This window comes from Oculina patagonica, chromosome 8 (assembly GCF_052425735.1).
Source record: "Oculina patagonica isolate OP01 chromosome 8, crgOcupat, whole genome shotgun sequence".
NCBI lineage: Eukaryota > Metazoa > Cnidaria > Anthozoa > Scleractinia > Oculinidae > Oculina > Oculina patagonica.
Genome location: NC_135765.1, coordinates 14,094,834 through 14,121,691, shown reverse-complemented (window position 1 = coordinate 14,121,691; position 26,858 = coordinate 14,094,834). Strand labels below are relative to the sequence as shown.

Genomic DNA, 26,858 nt, shown 5'->3' with positions numbered 1-26,858 from the left:
AAAGCGATGTTAGTCAGCTGAGCGAAGTAAATGTTACGCTTGCTGAAGACGTCCAGGGCTTGTTCAATGCTTACGGATCTCCTATACGAGCGAATTCTAGGACACAGAGTAGGGGCCTTCGAACGGAAGCTGTGACAGCATCTGCTCAGCCGAGCACAAGTCAGAACATCAATCGAGTGGTGAGAATTTCCTAAACCACTTAAAAGCTTTTAGTTTTTCGTTTGATCGATGTTCCAGTACTATCAAGGGTTAAAAACATAGACGCTTACCTGTTTGTAGGTTTGCAAATGTAAGAATACCTGCAGCAGAAGGAAGAGCGCGAGGTACGAAGGTTGCCCGTGTCTGAATGTTAACCTCAAATGCTGTGGTCACTGTAAATGTGGTACCAAGAAGGCCGCTTGTAAAAACAGGGCTGAAGACGGACAGGTGATCGCAAACCTGAGTGCATTTGCCCGACATAGGAGAGCTTTGGAAGAGTCGGAGATTGAAATAAAGGTAAATAGAAAAGCTGATATTTCTGATTGAATCGAATGTCAAAGCTGCGAATTTTCCCCACGCCAACTTGTTTACATTTTGTATTTGAACTTTTTACTAGGAATTTGTATCGAAAATGTCTGCTGACGATAAGGACAAACTACTGATCCGTTTGCTAAGTCAGGGCCGCGGCAGCATCGAATTCGCTAAAAACATGCTAACAGAAGGTTTGTTCCGTCTTCGGCCGACCGCGCTTTGGAACGCGAAATGCCATCCGACATACAAACGAGTATTTAAATGACAAATTGAAAGAAACCAATAAAATAGACACTCGAAATAAACCACAGATAATTACTAAAGATTTTGACGGGAGTTAAAGTAGCGAACACAGCGTGTACGCGAGGATGCGCTTGGATTGTTGACCACAATATTGAAATTATCCAAAACTAGATGTCATACAAAATGGCGGATTATGCTTTTGAGGCGCGCAATGCAAAGTGGGTGGGCGGGATTCTTTAAGGTACCTTCAATCACTTGGAAACACTGGTTATGCATGTACGTGCAAAAATTTCACGTCCCTTGAAATTGGTTTTCACTTAAGTTTTTTCTTTTTATAAGAGACTGAAAGTGAACACCTTTTTTAGTTTTTAAATTGGTGATTTTCCATAGACTTAGCCTGCGAGCAGGCTCTCTATTTGGAGGCAACGTGAATATTGAACTCTTCGAGCGCCGAAGGCGCGATCCCGCGATCGGCGCGCCCGCTTCACCCACGCACTCGCGCCTTCGGCACTCGCGGGATCGCGCCTTCGGCGCTCGAGCAGTTCAATATTCACGTTGCCCCCGAATAGAGAGCCTGCTCGCAGGCTACCATAGACTGTGCGCGTGAAGTAAATTGTTTCTAGAATAAAAGTTACTTCCTGGCAACACTTAATTAACCGCACGCTAGCACTGAAGCATCGATGTCTTGCTGCACACGAACTGCAGATCTAAAAACTGTTGACCGCCAATGTTCTGTTACATTATTCTAAATTAAACACATTTTGAAAAGATAAACTCAATTTCTTATGGTTGCTTAACTTATAGTTCCGATACCTGAGCGGCTTGTTCTAATTACGTTCTAATAATTATCCGCAAAACAAATGAAACCGGACCATTTAAGGTGTTTAAACAATAACCCTTACCAATAGCAGCCAACGCCTGATATATAAAATTGGTGTAGCTACGCTGTTTACTTCACTCGTCAACAGCTAACACCAAGAGTGGATCACTCTAATACTATTTGCACTTGGTAAGATGAACTTCATTCCATTTATTACAGTAGGACTCCCCGATATCTTGAACAATTTTCATTTCCCTTGGGAGTTCGAGGTAGCGGCTCTTATTGTACAGAAATTTCAGGGAAGACAGGCGTATATTAAATAATTAAACGAAGAGCACAAACGCTTCATTTCCCCCAGTTTTTAGCAGCAGCGAGACACGAAACGAATGCAGGGCACGAGATATTCTTTTATTTTATTTTCAGAATACCACAATTCTCAAATTAGTTTACCTTTTACCGAAATGTCAAGTTCTTTCGGCTGGGGATGTATAGATTACAGTGGAAACTCAAAATAGTTAGGTAATATGGTCAAAAAACACAAAGTAAAATACAACATGTACAATGCAAAATACAATCATGTTGAGAAAGATGCTCACAGAGTAAACGCAAAAACCCTTGAAATCGAATTTTCTGAGGATTTGCTCCAATCAATACCACGGTGTGCCACTGTGAAGTAAAGATAAACAATAGGAAACTAAGGTAGTTTAGCTGTTTTGCTACTTGGTATGAATTGGATTTGAATTAGCAGGTCTAAGTATTTTTATATTTATTTGTGACTTGCATATCTTACTTTGCAGAGGCCGAGAAAATACATCAAGCCGACTAAAAATGCCGCCATTCTGGTGGATATTCTTGATAATGGGCATGTCAAATGGAGACGCACATGAGTTCGATGTTTCTGAAAACAAGTAAGTAACGGCTCACTTAGCTTCATTACAAGCTTAAGTTCATCCCACCTTGGTTTCAAAAAGATGCTACTGCAAGAGCTTTTTATGAAACATAAAGTTATGAATGTATATAAACCTCTTTGTTATGACAAAATCTTGTGCCATGATTGGTTTTGCTACGGAGGGAAGACTTTGAAACGATCTTATGAGCCACGTAAGGAAATATTTGTAAACTAAAGAAACGGGTTAGCCTCCGACAAATTGAATAAGATGGCCATTTTATATTTACTGAATTGAACCCAACGGCAATCATTCACGCCTAGTTCTTTCACGATACTGTAGAAAGAACAAAAGAACTCATCAAAATACTCGTCATTAACCACTGTCATTGGACTCATTGAGCAATGTGTTGCTTAGAAAAGAGAGCACTTGCTAGAAATATGAATAAAAAAGCTCACACTTAGAAACAAATCATCTTATAGGCACAATACATTTCCCCTAAAATATCTTCATTTTACTTGGTTTACACAGAGTTTTCTCTGCCTCCCTTGAGTGTTCACCAAGATACAGAACCACTGACAAAATTGAATGCCAATTCAATTTAAAGAACGACGGACAGCGAGACTTTTCTGTGCTCAAGTGGCGCACACCGCTGGTGCAACTGACCTCTGATTGCCTGTCTGTCACGCGGAATGGAAAGGAGATACCATACGATGGTATTTCCATAAAGCGCAGTACTCCTGGCCCTGATCAGTTTGTGCTCGTGGTAGTTGGACAGACCGTGTCGTCGACGTTTGAAGTATCTGAAGGATATGACATGAGCAAAGCTGGAACGTACTCTGTAGCAGTAGACACTAACATAGAATATGCAGTAGGTAGTGTAAAGGGTATGAACGAACCTGGTAAGCCGGGTATCGACATAAAAATAAGTCATCTATCTTCGCCAGCCGTTAGCTTTCAAGTTGTTGGGAGAAAAGCAGGTAATGGTACCTCGGGGCAAAGGGCTCGCTCTCTTGAAAGGGGAAATAAACGTATCCTGTCAGTCGGGAATTTTCTTAAACGTAGGGGAGCTTATTCCCTAGGTCCTGTTGTCGTGGGAAATGCAGCTCAAATAGAAGAGACAAAAGAAATTCACCGCGCTACATACAACAAGGTAGCATCCGTCTATTTTGATCTCGTAAGCAGTTCAAACCCTTTGGGTAACCATCTTATAACATGGTTTGGGGGATCGACTTACAAACAAGATGTTATCTGGACGTACCAGCATGTTTGGTATTATTTACAAGTTGACACCATAAAGTATGTTTTTAATGGCGATCGTTGTAGAGGGGGTATGTATGCGTACACTTATAAGGGAACCAGAACAGTTTACCTGTGCAGCGTGTACGAAAATGCTTCAAAATATTCTGGTTTTGACAATAAACTGGGAATCCTTGTACATGAGTTAAGCCATGCTATAGCTTATACAGACGACATAGGCTACGGTGTCAGTTTTTGCAAACAGCTGGCCCAGTCAAATCCAAGTTCAGCCGCCAAGAATGCGGACAATTACGAGTATTTCATAGAATCGTTGCTGTGACCATCTAAATAAGAAATTAATAGGATGACCACATTACCAAACACGGTTTTCTTTACTCGTTTAAAGGCAATAGGTCTAATAGTTAAAGCTACTACTACAGTGTCGGTAGGTTAAAAGACTCGATAGAAGGTTGGGTGATTTTGAAGCGATAACCCGTCTTCTGGATGTAAACGTTTTCAAGGCCTCTCAATAGCCTCTCAATAGTTCAGTTCCCAAAAAGATTTTGGTTAGTCTTGTTACGTTCTACCAAGGTAGACTGGGAAATGTTATCAATGGTTCAATGGTAAATTTCAATACGTTTTGGGGGATTTCTTAGGGTCACTTATTTGACAGTTAAGAGGGATATAACTCGTCAGCGAAGAACTAAAAAAAAAATAGAAGTTGAAAGTTCAGTTGCATGTCAAGGTGTTATACTTGAAACAGGATGGAAACTTATATCATATAATATCTATCGTCCAGGGTTGTTATGTAAAACTTGGGTTAAGTGATCTTGGTATGTAATGGAAATATTACTGGAAAATAAAAAAAGTTTGGTTCCAAGGTATGAATGGACACTAGTTGTTTTAATTTGCTTATTAATTAACAATTATTCTATGAGCCCGCGTTAGAGTGGTAAATAGCCAACGAGGCGCGAAGCGCCGAGTTGGCTATAACGACTCGTATCCAACAAGGGCGAATAGAATAATTGTTTTATTAAATTCTTCTTCGACTGGACATTTCAGTTTGATGTAAACGAAGTGATAGTAAGAGGAGGCGGGAAAATTTGTGGCGTGGTGTTCACTTCTTGAGTTGAATGAAACATACGAGGAAAGCGAGCGAAAGATTTTTCTTCCCAACATCTTCATCCAATAATCCCCTCTAAAGTCGTCTATATATCCTGGAAATTGTGACAACAGTTAAGATTTACGGGATGATCCGAAGCAAAAGCTTTTCGGGAAACTACACGTCTTGTGCAAGTAGAACGAAGCAAGTGTTTACATTGTAAACACTTGTAATTTACGGCTCCATGGCTGTCATCAAGACTGCTATGTTATTTGAAGCGAAATTGAGCTCAAAGTGGAACAGGTTTATTGAAGTATAAAAGAACAAGACCAAGATTAAAAGGTAACAAACTTTACAGAAGTGCTGAGCCTAATTTTATGACGTACAATGAATGAAACTGTGTCAGTTTGCCGTTCTTTCGTAAATTATTTGCTGCTTTCCTACTTTATTCACTCGCTCTTGTTGTGCGTTTACAAGTATTATTTATTAAACTTTTCGCATCAATCCTTTTGTTTTGCGTAGTTAATTTTACTATGGCATTTCTGTGGTTTTTGTAGGCACCGCTTATTATTTCTTGTTTATAAAGCTCGCCAAATTTGATGTTTTTAACCATTTTTTTGATTGAACTGTCGCTTCCCGCAGAAAAATTTTACTCTGAGCGGCACTTGCAGCACTCATTTCCCATATAAGGTCAAACATAGCTATACGAGCTGATAACCGGGATTCAGTGAACCAATCAGAAAGCTAGAAATGCAATATCCGAGGTTGAGAATTTAATAATAATGAGCATTCAGATAGTGCTGTGTTGGATGCGACAGTTTCAAGAACAAAACGATTTTTGAATCGATTGATCAGACAAAAACACTGAGTCAGTTGAATGGAGAATCAAATATAACATGTACATTTCTCAATTTTTCTCAAGTTCATTGCTATTTAAAAGAGAATACCTTTTTCAACCAATTGGCTTGAAGGTGCACGTGTGTTTTATCTCCTGTAAACACTTGTTTTGAATTTGCATACACAAATCTGATGGGGTCTTGAAATTGGTTTCCACTTAATTTATCTTCTTTTTTCACCATTACGGTTTTGGCATAAATGATCATCTGCAGTTATGAGATGGGTTCAATACCAAAGATTGTCTAATTCTAAGGAAACGAGAAAAAGCTTTTAACTGATAGATAAATGTGCACCGGAGCTAAAAGGATTGCATTTGCACGGAGTGATTTGAAGATGATTTGAAGGTGCGTTTAACCTCTTGCAAACCCTTCATTTACGTGCAAAATCCGGCGACTATTGAAATTCGTTTTTAAAATACAGGATATAAGGGTAAAAAGCAAGAAAAGACAGCAAATTAACTGATCTCTCCTTTTGGACTCACCTTGGTCAGCTCTTACGAGAGCAAAAACAATAAAAAAGTTACAATATACGTCAACGGCCCATCAAACCTATAATAGGAAAGAAAGATACCCCTCGCAGTTTTACATCGAATATATCTTCCAGTTATTTTTGTTGCTTTTATTTATTAGCTTTATATTACAAGCAAAATTAAATACTTTTGACAAGAGCAAAGAAAAAAAACTGAGGCAAACAATCAAGAGGAGATATTGGGTAAGAGAGCTTTTTTTGGTCGGGCGCTTTAAATACGTTAAATACGTTATTAGTGAGAGCAATGTTTAAAGATATTTGGAATTAAAAATTTGGAGCACAATGCAGAATTCCCCGCATCTCTAGTTACATGGTGCAGCTGGCTTCTCGTTACAGTAAAATTTCAGTAGAAAAGTGGTTACCCGTCTACGCGTCTACACCGTCAAAATTCATCACTATTCTCGAAGTTCACTTGACAGTTGGCTTAGCGTCTACTTGTCTACACCCGTGACATTTATTTAAAACCTTGAATGTCTCAACGTTAAAATTAAATATACGACGGCCTTCATACTTTTGGCGATGCTTTTGGTCAAATAAAAAAGCTTATTTCACAATCTTTTATTCTCGTTCAATGTCTTACAGTGTACGGTAAAACCTTAAAAATCAAAACTCTGAAGTTTTATAATGATAAACAAGTGCCGGCTGACAAGTGGCAGAATTGAAGTGGAACTTGCGAAAAAGAATCTTACTTTGTCCTAGGTTTGTCCTGTTGCGCACAAAATGGTGAGATCTGGGACCTTTTGCCCGGCCCAGTTCCTTCGCACTGGATTACAGTACGATGGCGAAGTGGAGGGGAGTTACAGTGGAACCCCGATATAACGATCCTCGATATAACGATATTCCCGGTATAACGATGAATATTCTATGTCCCGGCAAAAGTTACAGTAAAATGTATGGGACGGAAACCCGATATAACGATCTTCAATATAACGATATTCCCGATATAACGATGAGAATTTAGCGGCCGAACGTAAAATCTTCCGCGATATAACAATATTTATCAGTACAAAGTCACAATTTAAGCAATATATTGAATTTTATCCAATAACATAACAATAATCGAGTAATCTCTTACGTTTCTGACAACAGCTTTGTTCGATGATAAACGAAAATGATACTGTGTTATAAGCCTCTTTATCCAGTAAAAAGTATATGTTAGGTTTACCCCGATATAACGATATTTTCGGTTATTTTACGGCCATATCGTTATATCGGGAGTTTCGATATAACGATTCCTCGATATAACGATATAATTTTACTGCTCCCTTGGCATATCGTTATATCGGGGTTCCACTGTATTTGCATTCTCCGCTGAGCCTGGGCACGAGCAACAGGTGGCCAGGGGCACATAATATGACTAGATCTTTAATAAAGGAAATTTAAATTTGGCAAATCAAAACAACCGTATTGATATCCCTTTGTTGTGAGGATTTTGCTAGAGTTGATTTCATTGGCTAGATTTAAATGATCTTTTTTAAAGAGATCTTTGTAAACTGAATTAGAAACTTCAAATTTACAAATTTTAATTTTTACGAATTTTCTTGTTTTGAAAAACGGGACGATGTGTATAAATCACAACTCGGAGCACGCTGTGTAAAAAAAATATTGCATGTGATCCTGACTTCAATTTTGGTGCGTAGCGAACGTTTACTTGCGCTCAGGTTGCTATTTGATCGAGAAAAGGGAAAACTTTTCACAGGTGATTCAATAATTCTGCCCCCCCCCCCCCCCATCCCCCTCCCCCCAAAAAAAAAAAAAAAAAAAAAAAAAGGGAGCACGCACTTCGAAACGTTCAATTTCAAACTCACGTTTCTGGGAAGAAGTCTTTGAAAAACAGTTTTACTGACGTAGCAAAGGCACCCAATCAGCTATTCAAATTAAAGTAAGGATTTCGTAATCACATCCCGCGGCAAAGAGCGCGAGCAAACATTCATCAATCCATCGGGTAGCGAACGTTTAATTGAACGAATTTTCCCTTTGAGTACTTCGCAGTACTTTGCAAAGAGAACATTCATTTCAAGATTTTTGACGGAAAATGGGAGCGATTCTGGCGAAATCATCGAAGAGAAAGGAAAAAGGAAAACTGTTTGGAAATTCCGAGAGCGGCAACCAAACGAAACAGGCAAAGAGACGGATCATAGTAGATCGCCACAACACCGTTGACAACGTTCAAAGTAGCGGGGAAGTACGGTTGAAAAGAAAAACTCTGAAAGAATTACAGAAGGAGTGTCCACCCGGATTCAGGAAGTTCGAGTTAGAGGTGGGATTGGAGTCAATCGACGAGGAAATCGCTTTGCAGCTGTGGGAGGACGTCTTCAGGCCGCTATATACTTTTACCTAACTTTGGCATATAGGCCGGAAATGCATGCAGGATCTAAAAGCGTACAAATTTTTACCAACTGTAACGCAGTGAAAATCACCCCTTAATTGAGTCGCAAGTAATGTTTTTTCTTTCTTACTTCGCTGATTTTCTTATAAATGTATTTTTTCGACAAATGAAAAAAAAGTTGCTGTTATTTGTAAGTACGTGCATTTGCCAATGCCCGAATTCATTCACTTCAGAATTTATTTGAGTGGAAATGTAATGTTCACGCAGTCACTTGCATTAAAGCATGAAGCTTGCATATTGTTTCACTAGTTTGTTTGGGTGTTGAAAATATTTTTTTCACAGGAGGTTTTTTTTTTCAAGAAAAATACTTTTAATCACTGGAATGTTTAATATCGCCGCTGCCTAATTATCCAATATTTGGAATACGAAATGAACCTTGAGCACCAAATTCCCAGCGTGAAAAGTAATATAATTTGCATCATTCAATCAATTTCGGTGCCAGCAGTGTCAGTATTAAATTAAGAACTGCCTGTTATACCGAAATATATCATTTGACTTGCTAAAAATATTTAGATTTTGGAAAGTATAATACAATTTACTCTGTTTTTCTTTCGCCATCGCTACCTTCTATCGACTACTAGCATTTTTGTAATACTCCTTACTTCTGCAATAAAATCTCGAACATTTACCGAAGACACCGATTCAGAATTGCCATGGTAACAGCCTACGTCAGTATCATTGCGAAATTATGGAACGACTTGTTTTTCAAATTTCAATGATACGTCCTTACTGATTAGGTGATTAATGTTAAATCCGTTGCAAGGGAATTGGTCCAGACATACGGTGCAGAAAAGCATTGGAGTTGCTTAATGCTGAATTCGAAATTTGGACTGTTTTTGGTCCCCAGCGTTGATACCTACTAGGCGGTTTTATAACTTGTGAAACGTGTTTACTAAGACAAGACACGTGCGTGGTGTAACGCGCGGCGTGTAACGCGCGAGTATCCTAACTTTTTCCCAATAATTACCAGGGTCAGGAGCCCTGGGTGTGGGGACTTATCCTTTTTTTCCTAAAATTAAACATGGACAAACCATCCCAAAGGCTTACTAGCCAAGAGCTAAGCTTTACTGTCACTAAGTAAAATATCGGCGCGTCTTATATGTTAAATCATCGACTACGGTGTACATTTACAACTTGTACTCATTCTTGTCACAACAAAAAATATACAAAATTGACCATATCGCACGTTTTATTAAAGTATTTACAGCAATGGAGTCTCCAATATCTCATTTGAAATGGCACAAAATATGTTTTCACGAAAAAAAAATATTATTCACAAAAAATTAGTAAAAATAAGTCACAAAATTTAGGCAAAACTGAAATAGTGCAAAAACGCTCCACTGTGTAAATTTTGAGGTCTAAGCAAACATTTTCCGTGTTCTAAGACAAAATTGGTCCTGAAAACCGGACAAAGAATACCAAACCTGGAATTAATTCCTTTTTTTTCTTACGTAAACAGAAGGATCGCATTTCAGTTACCATGCCAAAGACTGGCCAGATCTCAAGTCAAGTGCGGCTACTCACGTCTGCATAATCTCTACAAAACGAGTTTTAATCATAGAAATTGAGCTTAACATTCCCAAACACGCCAAGGGTCAAATTATTTATGATAAAAGCGAGTTTCTAAACATAAAAAGGGCGATCCGAACGGTTTTTTATCGCATTTTAAAGAACATGCGCTCATATCGCGACTTGTGACTTGAAAAACCTTCTGAATCAACTTCCTCCTTAAAAACCATCTTGATTGGCTTTAAAAGCTGTTTAAAAATCATTCGACTGTATCCGCCATGTTGCAAGGTTTTAAAATTCTCAAAATGATTCACGGTTGTCAAAAATTCGTCATGTAAAGCACATTTAAGAGGCTGTATCTGTAATAGTGGTCTGCCCGATCTGGCTTGTTAAATAGATTTCGCTCTTTTCTAGTGGGTTGCAAGACTTTCATGTACTTATACTAAAAACACAATTCACTTGACCGGATCATTAATTTTTTTCGAGTTTTTAAGGATTTTCAGTTCACCCGAACGAGCACTTGTAACGACCACTGTCAAGGCTTAAATTTACCACAACTTTGAAAATTAATTAAAAAAGAACTAACAACTTCTGTACCAAACAAACACTACAGCCTGTTAAATTATGTCTTTTTAATTTATCACACCAACTTTCACGAACATTGAGCTCGAATCAAGCTAACAGCAAAACATTAATGACACCCCTATCACACACCTTGATGAAACACTTGAAAACGGCTCAGATTCAAACTTTATTTTTGAAAAAGTGAGGCGGTCTACTTCAATCAAACCAACGCAGCCGAAAAGTAGATGTAATAGAAAATGTTCCTATCGAAAAAAACCTTTTGGTATCGTCTTAATGAAATATTTACAGCTGTGTAAACTTGCCCAATTTCGAAGATCTTCATGTTTGCAGCCATTTTGAGGGACTCGTCAGGACGAGGAGTTTCATCAATTGGCCTCGCAGACATACCTCACACCTTCAGAAATAAACAAAGATTAGATATAAATGTAGTGCCGTTCAACTGAAAGAGAATACATCGTGTTTAAAAATGGAAGCTCGACTTACATTTTGACTGTTACGGACGTCTACGGACGTACGGTTGTTACTATTGGAATTTCGCTCGATGATTCCACTAGAAATAACAATATTTGACATACAAACTTCGACTTAATGTAACCTATGAATCAGCTCAAGGCAGTAACTTTGTGCTTTTCCTTCCTTACTGGCGTACAGCAAAGATTTTCCATCGCAAAACGTTGAACGTCGAAGAAACAGCTGAAGAAACGGCCTGTCGGTCACTACTTCATGTATGAGGCACTATACGGTACACATACGGTACACAACGGTGCTCCATACATGAAGTATATAACCGACCAATCGATAAACATATGTCAGTTTGGTCTTCTTTACCTGATGCTTGCTGTTTTGTCGTGAAAACAACTTCGCTGTACGCCGGTAAAGAAGGGAAAGCACGAGGTTACTACCTTTAACTGATTCAAACGCTACATTCAGTCAAAGTCTGCGTGTCAAATATTGTTATTTGTTGTGGAATCATCAAGCGAAATTCGAACAAGAATGACCTTACGCCCGTAGAAACCGTTGAAATGTAAGTCGAGCTTCCATTTTTAAACACGATTTATTCTCTTTCAGTTAAACTGCAATGCATTTATATCTAATCTTTGTTTATTTTTGATGGTGTTAGGTATGTCTGCGAGGCCAGTTGATGAAACTCCTCGTCCTGACGAGTCCCTCAAAATGGCTGCAAACATGAAGATCTTCGAAATTGGGCAAGTTTACACAGCTGTAAATATTTCATTAAGACGATACCAAAAGGTTTTTTTCGATAGGAACATTTTCTATTACATCTACTTTTCGGCTGCGTTAGTTTGATTGAAATAGACCGCCTCACTTTTTCAAAAATAAAGTTTGAATCTGAGCCGTTTTCAAGTGTTTCATCAAGGTGTGTGATAGGGATGTCGTTAATGTTTTGCTGCTAGCTTGATTCGAGCTCAATGTTCGTGAAAGTTGGTGTGATAAATTAAAAAGACACAATTTAACAGGCTGTAGTGTTTGTTTGGTACAGAAGTTGTTAGTTCTTTTTTAATTAATTTTCAAAGTTGTGGTAAATTTAAGCCTTGACAGTGGTCGTTACAAGTGCTCGTTCGGGTAAACCGAAAATCCTTAAAAACTCGAAAAAAATTAATGATCCGGTCAAGTGAATTGTGTTTTTAGTATAAGTACATGAAAATCTTGCAACACACTAGAAAAGAGCGAAATCTATTTAACAAGCCAGATTGGGCAGACCACTATTACAGATACAGCCTCTTAAGTGTCTTAGCCCAAAATCGCTCTGTAATTGGCTAATGTTATTGGCTTACTGTTTTCAAAATATGGAGGAAAACAAAAGTAAGGCCAATTTTCTAGAAATTTTCGCGCAACCGGTCCAAAAGGACCGGTAAATGGCCGTGCGTGACAAGAATAAAAACCCCATTACTGTAGTTTATTTGGGTAGGCCGTCTTCCTCAATACTGGAACACAACGGACTTCAATAAGGATTCATTTAACATCACAATACTTTCAGATGGTGGAAAAGAGGATAATGGTTAATTTGTGTAAGACATAGGCCGGTGTACAAAATTGAAACCCAATGCACTTTTCTTACGAAAACTCTCGCGATAGCTACGAACGTAGAACGTACGTAAACCCCTCGAAACCGATGTGTTGCGTCGTATTAGATCAGTGTAATTGTTGATCATCCTTTTTTAACTTTGGAAAAATCTACCACGGTGTTTGGATAAGGGTAACAAGTAAGCTTCTAAAGAAAGAGACTTCCTTTGCAGAGTAAAGACATTCTTTATTTTTATCAGGCGCCTTAATCAAAATAAAATCAAACTGTCGTTTACAATCTTGCAGCCTACAAGATGGTCTCAATGGGGTGGTGGCTTTTACGGTTAACGGTTTAAATTTTGGCTTTTTTACGGCTAACCTTTAATTTATTTCCATAACGGTTAACAGAAGTTAAAAGCTATAATTCATTGTTTTAAAAGGTTGAAAAACATATTTTCGGTCTCAGGGCCATTCTGGGACGATGAGGTGAACTAGTTTGGTTACTTTATTGTTACTGACCGATTTTTTACGGTTAACATATTTTACGGCTAACGGTTAATTTTTTTCCAATTTTTACGCCTAACGGCTTAATTTTTGGCCATTTTACGGATAACGGTTAACCCCATTGAGACCCTCCTACAAGCTATTCTGAGAAATCATCACAGCACTTCACACAAAACAGGTAAAAAGCGTGGAGACCCTTTTCAAACTACTGATAAGTTGTTTTCATTGATTCGAAAGAACTCACAAAGAAAATTGTCAAATAAATGACTCCAGTTCTGGCTAACTGACAACTAATACCATGGACAGAAATTTTCACCGAACACCGGACACCGGAAACTTAAATTTGTTGACACCTGTCAATTACAACCCAAACCACTTTGTATTTCATTTCTCCCCTCTAAAGAACGCGCCTACTCTCCGAGTGTTCACTTAGGAACGGGAACCGGCCCATCCACTTGGAAGCTAACAGCTGGGGAAGAAAGGTGAGCAAGCTTTTCCTGGATACCGGTATTTTCGTTTACATCTATGGTACTAGCGCGTCCTTCTGTATATTCTAAGTAATCGTCCACTGCGACAGTGTACGTTCCAGGCTTGGCCGTGTCGTAACCAGAAGAAAGGTCAAACTTCGACGAGAGGGTCTCTCCAGCAGCAATGGTCACAAAATCGCGACGCCCCGGAGCTTCGCGCTTCATTAAGATACCCTCATATTCCAACTTTTTCCCATCTCTTTTGACGACCAGACCTTTCGGTCCTAACTTGTTCAGCGGTGTGGTCCACGTCAGCACAGAATATGCGCGGTCACCGATGTTCATTAAGTTGAAATCGCACTTGACATCCTCGGTAGTGTGGTAAGAAGACTTACACGCGATGGAAGCGGAGAAAAGCCTGTCAAAGCAAACATGAATTTGTCAACATATTGGAGTAAAACAACAAATCGGGTTACAAATTTGAACCGTGTATGTTTGCCTTTAGAAATCTTCAAAGAACCTTTGGAAGAGCTTTCATTTCTAAGCAAGAAAACAACAAGAGCGGGAACATCAACAAAAACAACAACAACGGAAACAACAAGAACAATGACAACAATTACATCAGACATTAAAAACACCAATGATTAAACAACGTGAATCTCCGTATACTTGTACTAAGACCGCAGTGTACTAAGCCAATTCTTTTCGTAGAACAATCGACATCGTGAACGTTAATTCATGGACAATTATTTTTGTTGAGGGGTCGGGAAAAAATAAACCAACAATGTGTTTGTAAATTCTCGGAGATATTTTCACGTCAGTTCATCCCCTTCCTGCCTTTATCTACCGTTCTTTATTTTTTTTATTAAGTATATTTTTTTTTGGTCTACAATCACTCACTTGGTCTCGAGAGAGTCCGACAGTACGGTGTCGTCTCCATTTACCACCATTGCGACCAGCAGGAACGGCCAGACAAGTATCTTTGCCAGCAACATGACTTCCATCTGCAATTATTCATTGAAACGGCAGGAAAAGAGTTTAATATATAAACATCAATGAAATACCAGGAAATCTTTCGCGCGAAAAAAACAAAAAATTTCGGAAGATATCGATTTCGAAACGTTGTTTGACAAGTTTGCCCTGTTTTAATGCTGAATGAGCCAAAGTAAATCAATACTAAGTCGAAACATCTTAGGATCTTCCTCAGCAATCTTCGGATATCTTCGGAAATTTTCGGAAAAGTTCAGAAAATGTTCGGAAACATTCGTACGGCCTTCGGACAACATTATGCAAACCTTTGGAAATCTTCGGAAAATGGTCGGAATCTTCGGAGAATCGTCAAAAAAATTGTAATTAGTAGATTTATATATTTAACAGAATATTACATGGTTGCTTGGAGATATGAAATTTATGCGCTCACTCGTGAGATATCAATCTGAACACTCGAAGATGAATTTCATATCTCCAGGCAACCATTTAATATCCTCTATGAGCTGTAATTTACGTTTATGTGTCTTTCTCCTTCTGTATGTGTTGCTTTAGCTTGTTATTTCTATTTCTTTTTAAGGGCGAAAAGTTAATTGTCGAAGAAACTCTTCACTGCGCGTGCCAACTTCTTAAGAACCACAGGTAGACAGCTAATCAGAGCGAAGCGAGAATGCACTAGTTTTAAGGTGGATCTAAGAATTAACCAGACCCTGTCGAAAATAGGGGCTACGTAAGGGTTATTCCCGCCGCACCGTTTCGGCAGGTGTTAAAACTGCTTGTGATGTGTAATTATAATTAGACGCAAGTTACCTTTTTCTAGTAGCGATGAAAAATGAGAAAAATATGAGAACAACATCTACTTGAGTAACAGATAGCTTATCATAGTTGGAATTGAACCACATTTTAAGGTGGCTCCAAGAGTTTATTAGACTCTGCTGTAAAAAAAAGTTTCATTAAGCGGTATTGCCGCCACGCCATTGTTACATATATTAAAATTGTCTGTCTGGATTGCATAAATAAGTAATTTTCTCGATAGTGATTGATCCGTTAGGTGCAAGTTATTTTTTTCCAATATCAATGAAAAATTAATGTGAGTACAACATCTTCTTGTGAATGATTTTCGCTATTCTCGAAAACATGCTTCATAAAAAATCGACCACGGGGCACAAATTGAAAAAGTGAAAATTTTGCCGGAAAAAGTCCTAAAAATATAAAATATATTTTTAAAAATATAAAATATATTTTGAAGATGGCTGAAACCAAACAAGTGAGTCCCAAGCTCAGTTCTTTTTGGAAGATGAACCGATTTTTTTTTTTTTTTTCTCGGGGAGATAACCTCTTTTGATAAAACTCTGCGCCTTGTACTGTCATATTGGAAAATCAAAAGAAAAAAGTATAAACAATTATCATCTTTCAAGAACTTTCTGATGTATAAATTTTGCACCTCGTAAAAAACCCATTAACGGGGACAGTATAACTAATTCAAAGGCATTTTCTTATCACCAAACTGGTTGTCATGTGAAATCAAGAGGATTTCTTTAACGAAGTAAAGTGCACGAATGTAACATTCATTACTTATTCATTGGCCCTGTGCTGCTTCACATGGTATTAAATTTCTTAAAAACGTGTTTAACTGTTTAATCGATCTGCGTTAAGTTTTTTGCATGTATAACAAAGCGTTTTCAATTGCAATTGCTTACAAAATATCTCCCGAACCTCAAAAAGTGACCGCCCGACTAACCTATGCGTTCAGATAAAAGCTACTGTCAGATAGACTAGCTTGTAAATTTTAAATTGTACGAAAGAAAGCGGTCGGTATTTCCAGACCATTTGATCGTTTTCAAACTTGAATATCATCGTGAGATATAAAGCAGTTCCCTGCTTCAGGACATCTTTGATGTATTTTGCGCTCAAGTTTGCATCTGCGGTAACTGAACAAGGCGGCAACTAGCAAAAAGCAAGACAAGGCACCTGCCTCGTCTGAATTTTTACCCGAAACAAAAAATATTTTTTGTCGGGAAAATAAACCCCAGTTGAACAAAATTGATTTTTCTCAAGAAATTCCTCATGACAAATGTCTCTGAAAGAGATTTACAGCTTCTAGATTTTAATAACCCACTAGCAAGATCTTGCCTCGTCTATGGCAAAGGTCTGGTTACGGTCCTGCCGAATATGAGACACGTCAATTGTAAAACTATCTTATTGTGGAAAGGCAAGTTAAAATAGACAGTAGTGTGAACTTACCATTCTTAGCCTGGGTTTGTTCGCTATAAAGTGTCTGCTAAGGGTGTGTGTCACCCAGTTTTACCTCTTTAATGTATATTCAATGCGCGCGAAACATAAAAAACATTTTTGGTTTCACATGACAACCATGCTGTTGTTAAGAACAAGTTTTGTATTAATTGAGGCTGTATCACTCTAAGGTTTTCTGAGCGCATTGTGTGCGCTTTTGAATAACGTACTTTTAAATTTCTTGTACGGAAAGTAAAAAATAATTAAGATTTCTTGATAGTGATTGGTCATTGGGTGCAAATTATTTTTTCTAATGAAAAATGAGAAAAAATATGTGTGCTTCTCTTTGTTAATGACTCCCGTTATTTTCAAACACACGTTTGCTAAAAAAATTTAATGAACATACAAGAAGAAATTTGGTATAACCATATCATACAGAGAACCTACAGAAGCTCACATTATGCAAACAAAAGCATTACTCTTACTTTGAAAGTGAATATATGTGATGTTATGTATTTGAGCTGCGGGAGAAAGATGTAACACCTGAAAGATTTTCGAAGTTATGAACGCAAATTAAACAGTTGCAAAAAGAAAGCCTGGAAAAAAAGCCTGAACTTTTTACAGGCTTTCTGTTCGCAAGTGCTTAAGTTGCGTACATAACTGCGATGATCTTTCATGTGTTCTTTCTCCAGCAGCTCAAATACATAACATCACATATATTCACTTTCAAACTTAAAAGTAATGTTTTTGCTTGCACAATGTTCGCTTCAATTGGTTCTCTGCATCGGTGATATGGTTATACCAAATTTCTTCTTGTATGTTAACTTTTTAAGTTATCGTGTATTTGCGAATAACGAGAGTCATTAACAATGATATTATTTTTCTTACTGAAAACAATTCGATCAGTAGACACGGGTCGAAAAGGTGAAATTTGTTGCCTACATAACGGCTTTAGAGTACCAGTTAGATGTACGGGTGTTTTCTTAATTTGCTCGAACCAGAGAACTGCATGTTGATCAAAATCTGCGCCTTGTCATATCGGAACTTCAAACGCAGAAAAGTAGCCTCGTTCAAGAATTTTATGATGTGTAAATTTGCACCTCGCAAACAACCATTAACGGACACAGGATAAAAGAATCGATCAAAGGCATTTTCTTACCACAAAACGGGTTGTCATGTGAAATCAAGATGATTTCTTCATTGTAGTAGAGTGCAGTATTCAATATTCATTGACCCTGTGCTGTTTTTATACGGTGATAAATTTCTTGACCAACGCATATAACTGTTTAATCGATCTGCTCAAAATTTTCCGCACGCAAAACCAAACGTTCCTAACCGGCAATAATTGCTTTCAAAAAAGCCCTCGATACCATCTCCAACACCTGAAAAAGTGATTCTCCGACTAAATTTAATATGCCTTTATGAGATTAAAGCTCATGCGAGAAAGGTTAGATTGAAAACTATAAATTGTACGAAAGGAAGCATGAGCTATTTCCGGACCATTTCTTCCATTTTTTTCGTTTCGAAACATAAATTACATTGTGAGATATTAAGTGCTTTCGCCAGGGTCTGCGTTGATGTATTTGGGCGTAAATTTGCATCGTTGTGGTCACCAAATTTGAGACACGTTTATCGTAGTTTTCTTGAAGAGATAGCAGTAAAAGATGGAATTGAACCGATCGATTATTAAAATGGAGGTTATATATAAACATTTCACAGTATAACCTACACGTTGTTCTTCTTTCAAGTGCACGGGTTAAGCTAGCAAGGCGATTAAAAAAGTCGGCATACTAATTCAAAGGTGGCTTTTGCATTATCCCTCTTACCTGGGTAGTGGCCACAACTGTTAATAGCTATCATATCGTGGAAAGGCAAGTTAAAATGGACAGAATTGTGAACTTACCGTTCGTGGGTTTACTCGCTGTATAATGTCTGCTAAAGGTGTGAATCACCCAATTTAACCTCTATAATGTTTATTCATGCTTCAAAACATAAAAACATTCTTGACTTGACCTGACAACCACACAGATGTTAAGGACAAGTTTTGAATTGATTGATGCTGTATCCCTTTATGGTTGTTTGAGCGCATAATGTGCGCTTTGAATAATGTACAATGAAAACGGAGCGCTTTTAACAAATTCATGTTACTCAAGCGAAAAGAAACAAACTTTGTTGAGGGTCTGAATAGGAATTAGTGTTTAGTGTTATTTGCTCATAAATGTTAGTGTTTGCTGTTACATTGGCCAATTTTTAATGTTTACTGTTTCCGGAGAAAATACTGTTAAGTGTTTGGTGAGTTATTCGTTAAAAAGTTTAGCATTGTAAATTCTTATCTACTCTTCAAAAATCGGATAAAATCACTCATAAGCTTTCGGTTTTCTACTCGGAAATCTTCGGTAGTCTTCGGACATCTTCGGAAGCCTACGGAAGTCCTAGGCAGTGTTTGAGAATATTCGGTAGTCTTCGGAAATCTTTGGAAAATGGCCCAAAACTACTTTATATACTAAAAAAATAATATTGGCCTGTTTGAGCCTTTTTTTGTCTCTTTCTGGATAAAATTTACTGTTATGGTGAAAAATTTACTGTTAGTTGTTAAATGCCTAAATTTTAACTGTTTCATGTTACAGAACCAAAACATTAAGTGTTTTTCTGTTATCGAGATACCCCCATTCAGACCCCCTTAGTTTAATGACTGTAGTACCGTTGTTTGGTTTAAAAACAACGTTAAAATAAAACTATACACGCAATAGCAAAATAACCAGATTGATAAGTAGAAAGAAATGTATCTATTTTTTTTTCAACAATTATGGAAAAAATTGCTTCTTTAATTTTATATAAGCTCAGAATACATTATCGGGCCCGGGTGCTGAATACAAAGAAAAATGAAACATACCAATAAAATTCAAAAATTCGCAATACACTTCAGTTTGTTTTTAACTAAAATGAAATTAAACCCTGATGTAATATAATATTTTATTCACAAAATACGTACAATTGGGAAAAGCCAATAGCGGAAGGTGCAGATAGAAACAAAACAAGAAAATTAGACCAGACTATTTTTACACTGATAGCCTGCTTTTCTCAACAGTTGTTTCAATCTTCCAGTAAAACGTTACACCCTTTCCACCTCAGAGAAAGACGTTGGATAACACAATCTGGTCTAGAATGTGGTCGTGGGTTTATTGGTTGTATACTGTCCGTTAGGAGTTTGAATCACCAAAGTTTTACCAGAGCTAGAATCCCGATTTCTCGAACCCTTGGTTTTTCAAAACTCCCGAAATCTCGAACCAATTTTTGTTTCCCTTGGATAGTACTTTTCTGCAATTTTACAGCCGATTTCTCGAAGCAATCTTCGCTTCCCCTGGGTAAAGTGAAATCGGGATTCTACTGTATTTAAATAATATATCGACTGTATGTTGTGGACGTTTCAGTTTGATCTAAACAAAGTGATGGTATGTATGAAAAGGCGGCAAATTTTGTTGAAAAGCAAGGAAAGCGAGCGAGACCGCTTTTTCGATCCGAAGTATTCCTCGCACAATCACCACTAAAGATGTCTATATTCCGTGAAATTGTTACAAACGAAAACGGTTGGTGGTGAGATCCGTAATAATAACGTTATTAAAATTTATATTCATTTTGCGAGTCAACTAAAGCAGTTTACCTATACATGTTCAAGGCAAACGGCTGTCAACATCAAGACTACAAAATGATTGCGTTTAAAACGAAGCTAAGCTCAGAATCGAAATAATGGACATGCATTGCCCAGATAAGGGTGAAAAACTTTAGTAAATCGATCTTCCCGTGAATTATTTGGTGTATATGCCTTCATCCAGCGGCTTTTGTCGCACATCAACATGCTCAAAGCCGTGAGTTGATTTCCTTTAATGTGGGTGATATTTTTTTATCGTCAGTTGGTTTTGGTGTCGTAGAAAGAAAGATGTAAACAAATTACAGACACACGTCTCTGAAATGAAAGAAAAATTGCATGCCCCGAGCAGGATTCGAACCCGCGTCTCCCTGTTACTAGTCAGGCGTGATATCCAGAACACCAACGGGTGAACCACGCTGGATACGTGGCAACTTATTGATGTGTATCGGATCGAGCGCGGTCAATCCACAGGGCATTTTTCTTTCGAGACATTTGTGTGTTTCATGGCTAAATTCCCAAATTAAATTGGGTTACGTGAGAGATAGAAATTTTATAAGCCTAGAAAGCCTTACAAACGTAGAAAGAAAGATGTAAACAAATACAGATGGCTTTCTTGGCTTATAAAACTTCTATCTGCTGTCACGCAACCAAATTTAATTTGGGAATTTAGCCATGAAACACACGAAAGTCTCGAAAGAAAAATGCTCTGTGGATTGACCGCGCTCGATCCGATACACATCAATAAGTTGCCACGTATCCAGCGTGGTTGACTCGATGGTGTAGTGGATATCACGCCTAACTAGTAACAGGGAGGCGCGGGTTCGGGGCATGCAATTTTTCTTTCATTCAGAGACGTGTGTCGAAAGCCATCTGTAATTTGTTTACATCTTTCTTTCTACGTTTGTAAGGCTTTCTAGGCTTATAAAATTTCTATCTGTGGTTTTGGTGTCATACACTGTTTTATTTACGAGAAAAATGTCGCTTTCGATCGTTGCGAGTTAAGTATTTATCAACAGTTTGAAATATGTGTATCAGAAGACGCCGGTCGCATTTTGCGGCTTCAAAATGACCAATTGACTTATTGAATTTTCTTAATTTATAAATGGACCGAGCGAAATGGTATCTAGCTCAAGATATCTATGATGAATAGGATTACGCAAATCCGCCGATCCGTGCTATTTTTGGCCAAATCCGTCAACTCGCCACCATTTTCGTTCAAAATTAACACTTACTACTTGAAAATTTTTGTGGTATATTTTCATTCCAACGGAGAGTCGGTGCTGTTTCTATTTCAATATTTAAAAATTGTCGTTTCATTGCTTCCTTCTTTGCTAATTTTTCCAACATACCGATAAAGACCGACCAAAAAGAACCGAACTTGTTTTAGTATCAACGATCCGTACCTCCTGACATGACGAGTCCAGAATCAGAACCAGAACTCCAGCTTCTCAGCGATCCATGAACCTATTCACTCCCTTCAGTCTCTAATGTTTACTCACAATCAGATTAAAGCGAACAAAAGCCTATTAACAAACGCTACGGTGATCAAATATAACTGGCTCCATTCAGTTTACTCTCAAAATTGAGCAGAAACGTTAAACATATTTCTCAAAAAGTAATACACATGTAAGTATATTTAACAATAAGAATATTCAGCATGCACGATCGATCCACTGTTACTACATAACTTACCATAATTTTTCTTCAGAGTTCTCTCTTCTCGTAGGTGACTGCTGAGAGTGTCAGCAACCCAAAAGGGCCTCTAGCGTGTTATGTACTTCTGTTGCGTGCACAACGCTTCACATTCTTGATCACACATGGCAACAGGATTGCTGCTAAGAGATCGTTTTACACTAACAAATGGATGCTCTTGGCCCCTTAATGGTTCTCTGTGGGAGGCTCGTAAGTGCATCAGACAAAAGAACATTCTTGTTTAAACATGGCAAAAACGGACTGTTGCTAAAAAAACCTTTTATATCAACATACGCTCCCACCCTTTAATGGGTATTTTTGGGAAATTCATCGACAATTACTTGCCATGTGGGCTCGAAAAGAATCGATAAAAAGTTACTTTAAAGTACCAACAAACTCTTGCGATCACTAAAAGAAATGTACTGGAGCTAAAAGGATAATTTAATATGTTTCAAACATGTAACTAAAATTATTTACAGCACGCAGTCGATATGGTAATATTGTTTAGAAACGTTTCACCTTGATCACTTCGAATAAACAAGGTTTTAACCGCTTTTATCATCAAAGGGTACATCCTTCTGAAGTTCACATCACGCGATCAAAACAGATAATGTTGTGCTGAATATGTATAAAAATAAAACAGATATATTTGTTTAAGAACGCCTCAAACAACCATTAACTTGATGGTTGTTCACCTCAAACAGCCATTACCTTAAGCTGCGAGTTGACTTCATTTACCGTGAGTGATATTTCTTATCGACAATTGGTTTTGATGTCATGTGCTAATTTATTTGCGAGAAAAATGTCGCTTTTGTTGTGAGTCATTAAGCATTTATCGATAGCTGAAAATAATTGTATCGGTAGACGTCGGTCGCAGTTTCCGTAGCTTTAAAATGACCAATTGAATTATTAAATGTTCTTAAATTGTAAATTGACTGAAAGAAAATGTGTCGGCCCTGTTATATTCGTATCTTCCCATGAATTCTTTGTTGAATTTCCCCTTCTTTCGGACGCTATTGTTGTACATGTGCGGCCTTGTTTAATTAAAGTTCGGAATAACCGTGAATTGAGTTTGTTTTACATTGATTTGATTTGTTATTCGGGGAACATATTTTTATTGTGCCGTAGAATATTCATCTTGGCACCTATAGCCACCACACTTTTCGAATTTTTGCTACTTATTTACCAGAATGAAAACATATTGTAAATTCCAGTATATTATTTTTAATTAACCGGGATGCTCCGCTTTTAGGCTTGCCTAAATCTTTATGCTACCTCTATTGCGTATATTCAATATACAAAAAGTATAAGAACATTCTTGGTTTCACATGACAAGCACACTGTTGTTCAGGGGCTTCAGAACAAGTTTTTTAATTCATTGATGCTGCATCTCTCTATGGTTGTTTGAACACACTATGCTGTATCCCTCTTTGGTTGTTGGAACGTATTATGTGCGCTTTGGATAATGTACCATGAAGACAGAGAGCTTTTAGCAAATTTATTGTATCTTAAAAATAAACGAACGAAACAAAACGTTGAATGTAGGTTATACCGTTGTTTGTTTTAAAGCTTTATACGCAGCAAGAAAATACAGACTGAATACCATTATATCTTAGTAGAAACTATGATAATTTATGTCAGTAATTTATCCAGCATTATTAGAAAGAAAAAAGGTTTTCGTATTCCTGAAACTTTCACCTCTCATCTTTGTAAAAAAATAAAATTTCGAATTGTTTCCAGGATTTTCCGAGGGTAAAATATCTCTAAAATCGACGTTTCGACCAGTTTTACTGGTATTCTTCAGGTTGCGAGGAAAGCATTAATCGTTGGGTTAAAATAATTGTATCGGTAGACACTGTCGCAGTTTTTGTAGTTTTAAAATGACAAGTTGACTTGCTAAATTTTCTTAAATTATAAATGGACTGAACGAAGTGGTATCGGCCCCTGTTTTATAACCGTGAATTGATTTCGTTTAACCATGAGTTGATTTGTTATTCGCGGGACATATTTTTATTGTGCCGTAGAATATTCATCTGGCACCTATGGCCGCCACACCGTTCGTATATTTGATGCTTATTTACCAGAATGGAAACACATTGTTGATTCTAGTAAATTTTATTAAATAACCGGGATGCTCCGCTTATAGGCTTGCCTAAATCTTTATGCTACCTCTATTATATATTTTCAATACACATAAGAACATTTTTGGTTTCACATAACAAGCACGCTGTTATTCAGAACAAGTTTTTAATTCATTGATGCTGCATCTCTCTATGGTTGTTTGAACACACTATGCTGTGTCCCTCTATGGTTGTTTGAACGCATTATGTGCACTTTGGATAACGTAGAATGAAGACAAAGGGCTTTTAACAAATATATTTTATATTAAAAATAAACGAACAAAACAAAACGTTGAATGTAGGCTATACCGTTGTTTGTTTTAAAACGAACAAAACAAAACGTTGAATGTAGGTTATACCGTTGTTTGTTTTAAGACAACATACCGTTGCTTGTTTTAACACAGCATTCAACTAAAACTCTATACGCAGCAAGAAAAAGCAGACTGAATGCTATTATATCTTAGTGGAAACTCTGATAATTTTTGTAATTTTTCCAGCATTTAAAGGAAAAACTAAGGTTTTCCTTCATAATAAATTAAGTATTTGCCCCGAATATCACTTTGGGTGTATTTAAATTATAAAATACGCCGATAGGGGAAAAGACCAATTGAGAAAACTACGGATAGAAACAATACAAGGAGATGTGGCAAAACTATTAGTTTACACTGGAAGCACCACATCCATTGAGCTTATAAATTTTAGAGTAAAATGTTAATTAAATATCCTTTCCATCCCAGAGCCAAACCTCGAGTGACTTAATGTGGTCTTAAGTTTTCAGTTTATTGACGAAACCCAAGTTTGTGACGTCTTCAAAAGAAAACTATTAAGCAGTGCTTTCGGGCTCTTGGAAGTGAATAAATAGTTAAAAAGTTAAAAAAAAAAATCTCGATGATTTGGTAAGTGCAGAATGCAATATGGAACAATTGAAAGTATGATGTTTTATATATGTTCGTATTTATTTGTTTTATTTTACTTTCGGAAAAACTGTTCACAGGCTACTTGTATTCTTTCCCATCTTTGCAAACGTAACATGACACTTTTGTTCGTTTGTAACAAAATAGTTTTGTTTTCCTTGAAAATGCCGTAACATAAAACTCTTGTTTTTTGTTTGTTTTACGGCGACATCGATGACATTTGTTTAATTTAATTAAGTTACGGTTTAAACTGCACCAAAGACGATTCTCAAAAACTAAAGAACAAATCTAATCAAAAAACATCTTTTTCGAAAGGGTTTTTAAAACGCAGTACAGCTAGGATATTTGTTTCCTGGTTATCAGGTGTTCACGCCGAAAATCCCGGTGCAAGTTTTTGCATTCCTAATTACGAAAGTGCTGTGAAAGTCTAAAAATCTAATTTAATTAATTTGCGGGTTTCAATTGGCGCCACGAAGTCTGCAGGAGTCCTGCCACAAACACGCAATACAAGCGATGTTCACGAGTTCCAGCAAAAAAACGTAGACTAAACTGCGCATGCGTTTAGCGTAAAGTACGTTGCCCTAGAACGTCGAGTAGTACCACAAGGAGAGCAAAGGGTTTTCTGAAACAAATATATACCTTTGAGATCTTCATATGAAAGTAACGTAGATGTGCTCCGGGTTTTACCTAGGGGTACGTTCAGGTGCTCCCCACCCCCACCCCCTTCACAAATAATTAATTAATTGATATTAATAAATTAATTGACTATTAAAGTTTACACCATAGCGCTTTAGGGTCTTAGGGGTTTAGGGGTTTAGCGGACGACAGCCCCAACAAACCATCACAATAGTGCATTCTGCACTAATTACTCATGGCGTGCTTTCTTGCCGAGCCACTATCTACTTAATACGCTAAAACATTTCTTTCAAGCGAGAAGAAGTTGAATTCCAATAATCTGTTGGTATTGTAACTGAGCCTTGTTAATTTCAACAGCACTGCTTCGTTTAGTTTCAGTTTTAAGCAATCACCATTTTCCGTTTCTTTAAGAGCGACATTAGAACGGGCATTATACAAAACTTACCATTTTTCGTCTCCACATAGTTCTCTCACTGTATCGTGTAAATGACCTACGCTGGGACTCCGAAGAGGGCTTTCGTGCGAAGAAGGGTTTATTCATGTCACGTAAAACAGAACAACATTCTCTATTTTACATGACAACCAGACGGTTGCTAAGAAAAGTCTCGAATTGGTTATTTCTCAACTGTTTCGTAAATAATAAACCCTCGTCGTAAGCAATGGTTATCTTTTAAGAGGTTGGAAGCACTAACCGATATATCTGTCGCATAAGAAAATACTCGAATTTGATTCATGTAGTTATTATGTATAAGGCGATAAGACGGGATCCATTAAAAATGACCAATTGACTTATTGAATTTTCTTAATTTATAAATAGACTGAACGAAATGGTATGAGTACGCAAATCCGCCGATCCGTGCTATTATTTAACACAAAACTTGTGGCTGTGTCATCAACTATTCAGACTGAGCTGAAAACTAGCC

The 26,858-nt window shown here is 37.4% G+C and overlaps 2 protein-coding genes and 2 long non-coding RNA genes across 4 annotated transcripts in view; 2 read left to right on the top strand and 2 right to left on the bottom strand.

Annotated features, from left to right (window-relative positions):
• Positions 1-26,858, top strand: part of LOC144663902 (uncharacterized) — a 284,797-nt gene that overhangs the window by 242,844 nt on the left and 15,095 nt on the right. The gene's annotated exons all lie outside the window — the stretch shown is intronic.
• On the top strand, positions 2,339-4,039 carry LOC144663129 (extracellular protease-like). Its single transcript, XM_078524062.1, has 2 exons — positions 2,339-2,481; positions 2,992-4,039. Exons 1-2 carry the CDS (start codon positions 2,402-2,404, stop codon positions 4,037-4,039), a joined length of 1,128 nt encoding a protein of 375 aa, XP_078380188.1. The 5' UTR covers positions 2,339-2,401.
• On the bottom strand, positions 10,621-11,335 carry LOC144663899 (uncharacterized). Its single transcript, XR_013572694.1, has 2 exons — positions 11,193-11,335; positions 10,621-11,103 (listed from the first exon to the last, which is right to left on the bottom strand). It is a non-coding gene; the product is annotated as an uncharacterized LOC144663899 (long non-coding RNA).
• On the bottom strand, positions 13,066-26,468 carry LOC144663890 (extracellular protease-like). The gene is made up of 3 exons (XM_078524975.1): positions 26,381-26,468; positions 14,606-14,709; positions 13,066-14,123 (listed from the first exon to the last, which is right to left on the bottom strand). Exons 1-3 carry the CDS (start codon positions 26,396-26,398, stop codon positions 13,664-13,666), a joined length of 582 nt encoding a protein of 193 aa, XP_078381101.1. The 5' UTR covers positions 26,399-26,468; the 3' UTR covers positions 13,066-13,663.

Coding starts and splice junctions, on each gene's coding strand:
- LOC144663129 (XM_078524062.1), top strand. CDS start 2,402: ATGCCGCCATTCTGGTGGATATTCTTGATAATGGGCATGTCAAATGGA. Junction 2,482..2,991: donor TTCGATGTTTCTGAAAACAA/GTAAGTAACGGC, acceptor TGGTTTACACAG/AGTTTTCTCTGCCTCCCTTG.
- LOC144663890 (XM_078524975.1), bottom strand. Junction 14,124..14,605: donor TCGGACTCTCTCGAGACCAA/GTGAGTGATTGT, acceptor TTGCTTTGACAG/GCTTTTCTCCGCTTCCATCG.